Genomic DNA, 11,436 nt, shown 5'->3' on the forward strand with positions numbered 1-11,436 from the left:
GTAATCACTGCTGAAAAATAACAGAGAGCAATCAGCTGACACTAAGCAACACCAAGACTGAACAAATGTGTGCTAGCGTGCGCGAGAGAAGTGCTAATTTGCGAATACTCGATGTGTGCTGCGGTGCACTCCAGCCTTAGTTCTGTTCTAAACGCGAGAGAGCATCGGCATGAGTGAGCCCGGTTTCAGCAGTCGCGTCTTGATCCAGGCGCAGCAAGGAGCTGCACGTTGGCTTATTAATGCACAACAAGAACTACAGTACGTACAAAGGTCCAACGCGGAGCGCTTACGAAGCTAGATTTGACACATAACAACCACTGCACATTTGTTTCGGAGCGAGACTAGCGAAACAACTAGCCAAACCAATTTACAACAGCAGGAATCAGATCACGCGTGTTTATGCAGTTGTCGCTTTACTGTGCGTTTTCACGGATGCTGCCTTGTGTTTTTTTTTTCTTCATTTTTTTTAGTTTGCGTTTGCATCTTAGTTCATCAGAAATTCGCAAGAGCGACTCTTGACGAGTCGAACCGCGACGATCCACCTTCAGCCGCCGGGTTTCTCCCCACAGTCTTGAAGGGAAGCGGCACAATTTGATGCCGACATCCCCTTCGCGGTTGTCAAAATACCTAAAACCGCAGTATATGCACATGTTCTTTTTGTTCACACTTCTCACGGAGGAGCTGCCGAGTGGTCGCGGTGAATCCATTGAAAAATTGGAAAAGGAAGCTTTCAGGTGCGCCTGAGCGCAGTACGGACCAAGGTGAAATGGCAGTGAGGGCCTACTCGTGGGTGCTCACTGCCGCTGCTAGGTGGCGCGACATGTACAGCCAAACTGCATTGCAGGGTGCCTATATGTCCACTCAGTGTTCACAACATTATTAAATAAGATAGTAATAGTCTAGCAGTAATAAAAGTCAATCAATGAATCTAGGCTGCTCATTCCAGTGTCAGTTTCAATGTCGTGTATGCATTTTGCTTATTCAAAATTATTACTGCACTTTTAAATGAACTGAACTATTTTACATGACAGAAGGCACAAAGTTGTCCACTAAGCATATTCTGAAGAGGCTTCAAAGCTGGCACTCTACACTGCTGAACACCATGAAGAACCAACCCCATGTAGGCATGTGTAAAAACCTTAAGTTGATCATATATCAAATAGTATATGACCTTTTGCAAAATTTGTCGGTGCGCCTGCAGCATTAACAGTAATCAGCATAGCTGCTCAGCATGCAATCAGCATTCCTGCACAACAAAACGTTGTTTACCATAGTGGCATGTGCCATTGTCATGGCAAAAATTTTGTGAAGTTTCTTTTCGACGCATGGTTCTTTGCTGCAGACAGATTTAATGCCCTAGAATCGACTAAAGTTCACTATCTTGCTAGGACATTCTATTTCAAACTTCATCAGTAGGGCGTACGGTGCTTTGCCACACTGCTCGTCTCGGCCGGTGAGAGAACTGCCGCATACTTTGCTTATCTACATAAGTGTCATGCTTTGCAAGGCAGCTGACTTACGGTATGTCGCTTTCCCATTCGCACAAAAAATAAATAAAAAAAGACTGACAATGCTTCGTTGGGTTACCTTTCTCAAGTTTGCAGGGGGTAGTGTGGCATGACTTAATTTTCGCGACTTCGAATAACTGGTTCCGCGAACGATTCGCACTAGACGTCGTCTTCCGTTCCACAACACTGGATGTCGCAGCATTTTTAAACTTTGGCTCCCACGAATTGTTCAAATATCTCGAATCGGTTTTATATGATGGTCAGAATATCGAGCTCGCGACTAAAACGTCATTTGGTGCCTTTTCCACAGAAAGTTCAAGCCGAGTGTTTCGCGTTACCGCTACAACGATAAATTGCACCCCCCCCCCCCCCTTTCTCATTTACGGAAGTAAAACACATAAAAAAAAAAATGCCCTCCCCACGGGTTGAACTTCACAGATGAAATATCATTGTCAGCACTTTGTAGGAAGTCTGAAACACAACCAGCACATTCCATTAGGACGAAGCCCACATGAGCAGCGCTGATGCAACGACAGCTGTGCCGGAGAATTATTACGACGCAGGCAAATCGGCCGCTCATTCGAAGCGCCTCAAGCACGTTTCTCCGAAGCTGCGCTATCGTCGATAGTGTGCCGTGCTTCGCTGCCAGCCGTGAGAATAATAATAATAAAATATATGCATATAGCAAACCCCTGAAATGACTCAATGCCATTCTCCGACTATCTGGTCTCAAGCATAAGACGCGGCCGTTTGACTCCTATGAATGGACATTTACAACGGCGACAGAACTGTTAAAAGAAATAAAGAAGAATACTGATAGCTAAATATTAAACAATTCTTCTAGTAAAACCCACAAACTACATCTATAACGCCACCCGTTTCGCCTGAACGGTGCTTGAACTACATGAATAACGGAGGTGCGGACACGAAAGCTGCTTTCGAAGAAACGTTGCCCGAAGGCATGGCCATGCCACCAACATCCAAATTCGAGGTTAAGCCCACGTGCAAGCCACACGTAACCAAGTACTGTAACCGATTCCTGCGGATTGTTTTCATTAAATCCGTGTTAATTATTGTCACTTGCCGTACAGCGCTATTCCTCTGACGATGCTTACTTACGGTCATGTTTTTACCACGAAGTCAGCGAAAGACTCCGGCATCTTCACCGCCGCCGACGACGAGGCACATGCGATATCACTTCCGATACCATATAGAGACACGGTGTCTGCACTTCAAAAGCACCCAAGCCGGCTTCGAGGAGTCTGCAGCAACGCAGCTGCCGTAAAGAATACCTTATATTAATTAAACGCCATCAAACGGGCACATTAAAGACGATGAATTAAAATCCATGCTCTGCCACCTCAATAATAAAACGCCATGACTCTGACTCGTTGACAGGTTCCACAATACCGCAGCAACTACAAATATTGTTGTAAAACCTTGCATAATAAATAATTTTATATATATTTCTTCATTTTTGTTGCAAAAAAAGTTTATTGATTAAACATATATTTTTTATAATTTTATGCCAGATTATATTTAACTGCTGCGGAACTGCTGTGGATCCTTTCTGTGTGCACACCGCCAGCAAAATGAAGGCCAGCGGTTTGGTGAGTGATCAATTTTCACAAAATTGTGCATCACATACAATTTTAAAGCTCAAACTTAGCTGATCCGTGTAGCATAGAGTTTGTAAAATTGCCGCATACTAAAAGAGTTGCTCCGAAACCTTATTTTATAATTCAAACTTATTACCACATGTCCACGTGTAGCGGCCTATTCGGTTAAGCCTAAGCACACTGCTCGATTAATTCTTGCTTTGCCTCGCTATCTTAGTCGAAAATATGTACGGTGTAAAGATTGTGCGACCACCTCTTTAATTTTGTATTTGTAGAACTTGGCGGGAAATGGCACCGCTCTGTATGTAGAGTGACGGCTGAATTGGCCGAGTTGCCGGGTTAACGCCGCGTTGAGATAGCTACTTGGTCGAGTTAGCTTCGCAGGCATGGTTTTGTGTTTGCACAAGCTTACTGTCGGTGAACCATCCAACTATTCGTCGGCTGCGAGAATGACGTAGGTACGAATAATGAATGCGAGGATCGTTGTCTCGGAAGTTCAAAACAAAGTTCATAACCTGTAATGACAATTGACGTCGTCGGAATGTGTGCGACCATTTTGTAGGCAAGAACTACCGTTCAAACTGTATGACTAGTGAGTGATGGCCCATTAATGACGAACCCAGCACTCCGATGTCTAGCGTTGACTGCTAAAAATGCACTGACGTGCTTCACGCGCGATATTCATATTGTCTATGCGGCTGCTAAATGACCTTATCTGGTAGAAGCCTTTTTACAGTGCCTCTGCAAATCATGATCACTGTCATTATGAAGCTTAGGATTATATCATAATTATAACTCGTCACCTTTTTCTATTTTGTGTGCTTGCAATCGGAAGGATCAGAAACAGGTACAGTCAGCCTGTCACGAGTGGTTGTCCGTGCTTGACTTTAATAATTTATTGTATGATGTTTCTTTACAGCTTAAGCAATATGAAATCATCGGGCGGCACTTGCCAAACGCGAAGAACAAGTTCCCGTCCCTGTACAAGATGATGATCTTCGCTCCCGACAAGGTGGTTGCCAAGTCCCGATACTGGTATTTCACCCGCAAGCTAAAGAAGATGAAGAAGACGAACTCTGAGATCGTCTCCATTCGCCGGGTGAGTCGCTTCCATCTGTCGACCTTTGAAAGCAAGCCCATCACTTGTACTGCGCCACTAAAAACCCAGTTGAGGCCTGCAAATGCCTTGATCGGTCAGAGGTGACGCTAAAGCAACTTGGCAAATGTCGCATGCATTTTCTGCCATTATCGCAGTGGATTTTGCACTGAACATTTTGTCGACATCTTGTATACCAGCGTAATAATTTAGTAAAAAGAAACGGAAGCAATGGGGGGAAAGTGGTAGCGCTTTGGTGCATTTTTTTTTTTTGTTCACACATTACGTGTAAAGATTTCACAATTCTTAGGTAATGCATTATTGATGCTCAATACATCATAAACTAAATGACAAATGCCGTCGTGAAGCCTCTCTTCTGGTACCTATGAAACAATTCAGTTGAGCATTGTGCTAGAAAAGCCAGTGTTAAGTTAAATTATGAACAAAAGCTCCTGTGTATCGTTTGGTATGAAAATAACTTCGTAAAGCCTGGACATGAAAGGAGCCTCTTTCCTTGCATTGAGCTCTTGCCCTTCATGGATAGCCAGATATATGAATTTGTACTTGAAATTCTGTGCATGTTGCTAGGCCATTGATCTGCATCACGGTACTGCTAAAGATAATCTGTTCACCTTAGGTGTACATTGCCTTGTTGGTTTTTGAGGTGCCATTGCTGTAAAATGCATTGATGGTGTTACATACGCTTTGCATTAATTTGCATTTCTCGCTTGTGTTTGTGCCAGATCTATGACAAGTCTCCAATGAAGGTCAAGAATTTCGGCGTGTGGCTGCGTTACAACTCCCGTAGTGGCACACACAACATGTACCGAGAGTACCGGGACATGACCGTGTCGGCTGCTGTCACCCAGTGCTGTGAGTGATACCTTAAATTTTGTTTTCACACTTTTCTTGCGTGTGGCCTTTCTCACAGCTACTGAGCATCGAAAAACCAATTTTCTTGAAAAGGGTAGTCAACAATTGTGACAGCATGAAATGTTGCAAGAAATTTTGTATTTACAAGTAATTACACAAGAAAATATAGTCAGACCTCAATATAATGAATTATCAGGTGTAATGAAGCAAGAAATTTTTTTTTCATCAACATTAGCATACAGTCAACTTCCGTTAATTCGACCCTGATGGGATCGACGATCCTCACCGAATAATCGGCTGAGCCAAATTAAACAAGAGGCAGATAAAATGCCAAAAAACACCGCGGATTCATTTGGTGGTGTGCACTTGCCCGCTGCTAACACTCCCCGGAATCGGAATGTGAACCTGCCATTTTGAAAGTAGAAAACATAGAAATGACATTAAAGCGTTTAACAAAGTAAATTGAAACCAGTGAACTTGCCTTCACAAAACAAACTTATTTTCACCTAATGCTCATCGTCATTACGTCATGCCCATCATGTTATCTCTGTTTATGAACTGCACACCCTCTGTGCAGACCATTGTGCGTTCGGTATTCTGCATTTATCAAACAACTGTGCAAGAAGAACAAACGGGGATGGTGGCCCAAGGAGGCTAGACTAACCAATAGTTTGTCCTGCAATGCATGAAATTCTCTAAATGCTGTAGATGCGCAACATGACTCATTGCTGTTAGCTTAGCATGTAAAATAACCCATTTCTGAATGAGCTTTCATGGTCGAAGACTGAATGCGACTCGATGTTGTCGCACTCTGATGGCCTTTGCCTGAAAAGGGGTGCCGTATTCTCGGATCACTGATCAGGTAGGCTTCGTTTTGAGAAGACAACGAAAATATCGCTATTTCTGCTTTACTGTATGCAGCCTCGTGGGAAGTAGGCATAAACCACATTTAGTTAAGAACATTTTGTATGTGCATCGCGCTCTGTACCGTTTACCAGCTTGGGCCTTCCTGCCCTAGTTGGCCAGAAGTGGGCGCAAAAGTGAACAAGCTTTTGTCGCATGCATGTCCACTATCGTCGTGAACATTGCACTGAACCATTAGCTGACACGACTGTTTTAATGATGTGTGAACACCTTACCTTTCATCTGTACTACAAGCAAGCTGCTTTTAATGAGATGCACACTTTGGTAACTGCGACCATGGGTTTGCCGTATCTTCCGGTCTATAAGTCCGGAAGATACGGCTCAGCACCTCTCAGAACAGCAGCTTTTCCAAAAAAAAGCATGCATAAGACGCACCTGTTCACTGAGTAAGCGATTTTTAAAATTTTGATGTTCTACTTTGTGAACGCGGGTCACGCACAAGCGTATGGGTGCTATTCCTTTATAATTGTGATGGTAATGATATGGACACTCCAGGTGCATTTCTGCCGCCGTGGTCGCCGCAATAGTCCACGGGCGATAGCATTATCCTCGCGCGCCGTATGCTGTATGTGCGAGTGAAAGTGCGACGGTGAGCCGAATTGTGCACAAGGGAGTAAAGCGGAAAGGCAGCGTGGGAGGGAGGGGGGGTTATGGCTTGTACTGTGGTAGCAACTACGTAGTTCGCACAGCGGTGCACGCCGTATTTTGAACGCGATCTGCAGATGCGACAACTTCAGGGCCAGTTGACTCGTGGTCGGCCTGCTGCCGCTTGCGTTGCTGCTCCGTGCTTCTCGCACGGCAGTCGCAGTCGGCAACTTGATCGCGAAAAGAACCCGGTACCTCCAAAGCGTGCACACAACCCGTAGCAACGGCCAGAGGAGGTCAACCTAGCGCGCTTCGCATGGTCATAGCATCCAATCCGATTTTGACAGCAGTTTTACGGGGAAAAACACACATAGTACAAGACACACTGACGAAAAATTCAGAGAAAAAACGCGACTTGTACACCGGAAAATACGCTAAATATGGCCACATTAGTAGTCAGAGTTTGAATTGATGCACGGCACGTTGTAAGGTGTCTGAGAAATTTCAGTCCTTATCCAAGGTCTGTTCAATTTAACCACGTTTCTTTGCACCTTCTGCGCCGATTTATGGTGAGATGTACCTAGGCCCTGAATTGTTACAGGTACAGCGGCACCCCCTGCACCCCCATCCTTGATTGCACAGGGTGCAAGGCAAGGTGCCACTGTAGTGCAGTGCAACTTGCAGGGAGAGCATGCAGTTCAGTCCACCCAACTGGTGCACTGCCCGCGTATTTTTGTGAGAGGTTCTATGCACTTTTTCCGAATTGAACAAACCTACATTAAGTTCGTGTGGCCAGTGGAGCTGTCTGAATAATCAAGCATGCCCTAATTACCTGTTATTGCTATTAGATGAATTGTTCAAAATTATGGCACTGCCAGTCAAGACCGTTGGTTGTATTTAACATTTGTTGGAAATGTCTTTTCTTTGTAACAAATCCTTGTTACTGGTGTAAGTGGTGCCAAAAGAAATGCTTTGACTGTTATCGCAGATCGTGACATGGGTGCACGACACAGCGCACGGGCATCCTCGATACAGATCATTCGTGTCGAAGAGATCCCTGCTAACAAGTGTCGGCGACCCCACGTCAAGCAGTTCCACGTAAGTCTTCATCAGCAGAAAAGGATTTGTTTTGGGGTTTATACTTTTTTTTTTTTTTTCATTGATTTGAAATGACAAGAGCAGGGGTGCAACAGCTGCGCCAATTGCGCCATTTTGATACAATTTGTATTCTTGTGCTGAGCCGCACCAAAACCTGCGATATATGTTGAAATTGTGCCACGCTGTGCCAAAACGCCCGACTGGCCGCGAAATTTCTCGGTTACGCTAGTTTTAGCGGGAAATGAAGGCCGCGTTACAGTACATTACAGTACCAGTAGCACGGACGAGATCCAAACTGGAGTGCCCAGATGAGACGGCATGTTTGGTGGTGGGCGCCGAATAATATTTTCGCTACTGGTTGCAGTGCAGCGTGTTGTATATGCAGTAAAATCTCAGAGACGCGGAGCGCGCGTTGCTTGCAGTAACGAAAGCAGTTTGCCATTGCCGCGTTGACTCAACAAGATCCTCGCTGTATCTGTGCACGCGGTCACGAGCGGAGCGGGTACAAATACTCTACGGGAAACTCGCTTGTACGGTACAGCAAGCGACCTGGCACTGACGGCGTGAGCTGTGTAGGCGACGCAATGCACAAAACTAGCAAGGGTTTGGTTCCACGTGGAAATGGGCACCGCGGTAATGAAACGGTGCCAATTTTCGGTGTACACCGCCGAAACGCCAAAAGATTGTCAAACAGTCGTTGCATGTTTTTTTTCTCCCTCAGAAATCCAATGCAAAGTTGGGGGGGGGGGGGGGTCGTAACCTGCTCCAAAAGAAAGATTTTCCTGCTCCAAAAATTGCTCCAAATCCTATTTTGGCTATTGCACCACTGCAAGAGTTGTCTTTGGAGCCGTGATATTAGAATAGCAGCCATCATTTAAATCTAAAGTTAATGACACAGTTTATGGCCTCATGGGAAGATAGGCATAAACCAAATCTTATTTGGGGACACTTTGTGTGTACATTGCGCTCTGTACCGTTTGCCAGCTGGGGCCTTGGTCTGCCCTAGTTGGTCAGAAGTGGGCGCAAAAGTGAACAAGCTTTTGTCGCATGCATGTCCACCAATGTTGTGAACATTGCACTGAACCATTAGCTGACAATTGAGCGTTTCAGCAATGTGAACGCCTTACCTTTCACCTGTGAAAACACTTGGGTAGCTGTGACCATGAGTTTGAATATGTTTGAAACATAATTATTCCCACTTCGTTACATGTGTCATAGATCAGTAATTCACCAGCTATAAATGCAGAAGTGTAAGATGTTGGAACATGTATTGCAATTGATAACTTTGCTATACAGAATCGCGATATAGCAATCGGCTATATTGTAGAGATTGTGTAATAAATGAAGTGCATAGAGTGTGTTGCAGGATTTCTTAAGGTCTACAGTAGAATCCCGCTGCTACGTTCCCTGGTGCTGCATTGTTTTTGCTCAGTCCTGACATAGCTCGCATAGAATCCCATGCATTTTTTTAAAAACCGTGCTGTTACATTGCAATTGTGAAAACATTCCCATATGAGACGTCATAATCTGGCACCCCAGACCCGCCCGAGCAACAACTGCCATTTTGACTTTTGTCAAGTCTTGGCCTGGCGTGACAATGGAACTGGCTGCACTGAGCCGCATGCTAGTGGGATTCACCGCCACTAGATAGCCATCTAGTGGCACTGCCGAACTTGGAACCCTGATCTTTGTCGTGCCTTCGTGATGGCGGTCCGAAAGTAGAAGGCGCTTTCCATTGAAGAAAAGCTTGACGTACTATGCAGTCGGCGTGCAGTTAGCGATGAAGAGTCAACATTGCCAAAGGCCTTGGACTATCACACTCTAGGAAGTGGGCTAAGATAAAAGGAAATGTCACGCTTTTCATCAGAAAAGCTAAGCAGGCTCGTGGTGCCTAGTACGGGAACCTCGATTACGCACTTCTGACATGGTTCAAGCAAGCTCACTCTGCTGGTGTGAACTTCGACAGCAGCATTTTATGTGAGATAGCCATGAAAATAGCTGATAGGCTGGGCATTGAAGACTTTGCAGTGTGAAATGGCTGGATTGACCGTTTCCAAAAGAGGCATGATATTCCTTATAGGGCAGTCAGCAGAGAAGCGGCACTTGTCAACTTGGACACGGTGGATGATTGGAAGGCCACACTTACCTCTATAATTGAGGGGTATGAGCCTCGCAACATATATAATGCAGACAAAACTGGCCTCTTCTTTCAAGTGCAGCGATCATAGTAGCTGACAGGTTGACCGTGCTTCTTTGTTGCACTATGGATGGCTCACACAAGCTAAAACCATGGGTGATCGGAGATGGTGCTTGATGAACGCTTGCCTACTGCCGTGCCACTATAATAGCAACAGTCGTGCATGGATTGACTTGTTATTTGTTCAAAGTTCATCGGTATTTCGACAGTAAGATAAGTTTGTTTTCGTGGCTGTGATGGTTTTTTCCCCCGGTCCAATGAAAAATGTATGAACAGGGTTCCACTGTACTATTGGGAGTACAGAAATGACAAACTTCAAGCACCTGAGAAAATGACCAAGCAAATTGGTTACTTTGCTGCGACTATGTTTGCTCTTCCCCTCAAAGCCCTAGTTTGATTACCTTGCCTACATTTTGTATTATACAAATAATTGCTTGACAGGTGCTGGCTAGCACCATGCCCTGCTAGAGTGCGAAGTACTAAGCTGCGTCTTTACAGCCGAGTGAGATTGTGCTTTTTTTTTTTTTCATTTATAATACTGTTTTGATCTTAGAAGAACTGTAAAAAAACATCGCCCCGATTGCTTCGTTTATGTACATGCAGGACAGCAAAATCAAGTTCCCCCTGCCGTCAAGAATCAACCGGAACTTCCATGCCCCCAGGTTCACAACTGTGCGACCACAGGCAAAGTTCTAGATGCTGCAAGCCTCAAAGGGTTTCCAATAAACTGCTGTTGGACCGTAGCACTGTCTTAAGTTTACTTGGCTGTGCGTTTGTGTAACCAAAAGATAGGTGTTTAAGTGCTTTACTGTGAGGGCAGTAGTGACTGTCTGCCATTTACTGTACTCTTTATGGAGGCTCATGGTTCACATTTCAAACATACTTGAGCAAAAAAGTTAGGCTTTGGCTAATGCTTCCATTTAACCCTGTAGATGCAGCTATTTGTGTAGGATTGAAGCCTGCAAGGCAGAGCTGGACGTTTCTCATAAGCATAGCTGTACACAAATGTCCAAACTCTTCCTTTAGTTTCTGCTTAAAGCAGTTATTTTTACCATTAGCCTATAATTTTTACTGCTAAGTGGTTCCCACAGCCTTGGAGGTGGACGTTCTGTGCCATCTTGTGCCAAACCGTCTGCCTCTTGTGTTTTACCGTAAAATGTAGCAGAACGTGGGCCATTGCATTGCCCACAAATCCAATCTGCTGCACCATAAGTGACCATGAGAAGCGCAGTCAGTTGGCTGCTGAATGCCGGACACCAAGGTGCCACTCACTAGTTCCCTTCTTAACATGTTGAAAGCCTATGCAGGGCCTATCGCCAATGTGTTGAAATTAAGGGAGCCTCAGCATCAGTCAAGTGAACACGTGAGGAGCCACTGGTAGAAGGCAGCGATGTAAAAGAAGCCGGATCTGGAAAAGGGTAGCCTTCAATGCCGTCCATCCCCCCTGAAGGCACTATGAGCAGTGTCCAGGAACTTATCAGCACAGGCGTAGGATCAAACCACATGCATAAGGTGGAGACCAGAAATTTGATGCGG

At 44.9% G+C, this 11,436-nt stretch overlaps 2 protein-coding genes across 4 annotated transcripts in view; one reads left to right on the forward strand and one right to left on the reverse strand.

Moving 5' to 3' along the window:
- The window catches only part of LOC119460923 (exportin-T), a 43,660-nt gene extending 40,752 nt beyond the window's left edge, over positions 1 to 2,908 (reverse strand). For all 3 annotated transcript variants that reach the window (XR_007468422.1, XM_037722060.2, XM_037722057.2), the window contains exon 1: positions 2,628 to 2,908. The gene's annotated coding sequence lies outside the window, so the exon portion shown is untranslated. The remainder of the gene's footprint in view (positions 1 to 2,627) is intronic.
- A 136-nt stretch (positions 2,909 to 3,044) lies between these two features.
- Positions 3,045 to 10,643, forward strand: LOC119460925 (60S ribosomal protein L18a). Its single transcript, XM_037722063.1, has 5 exons — positions 3,045 to 3,118; positions 4,047 to 4,226; positions 4,967 to 5,096; positions 7,594 to 7,703; positions 10,504 to 10,643. Exons 1-5 carry the CDS (start codon positions 3,101 to 3,103, stop codon positions 10,594 to 10,596), a joined length of 531 nt encoding a protein of 176 aa, XP_037577991.1. The 5' UTR covers positions 3,045 to 3,100; the 3' UTR covers positions 10,597 to 10,643.
- The last annotated feature ends 793 nt before the right edge of the window (positions 10,644 to 11,436 follow it).

This window comes from Dermacentor silvarum, chromosome 8 (genome assembly GCF_013339745.2).
Source record: "Dermacentor silvarum isolate Dsil-2018 chromosome 8, BIME_Dsil_1.4, whole genome shotgun sequence".
Lineage (NCBI taxonomy): Eukaryota > Metazoa > Arthropoda > Arachnida > Ixodida > Ixodidae > Dermacentor > Dermacentor silvarum.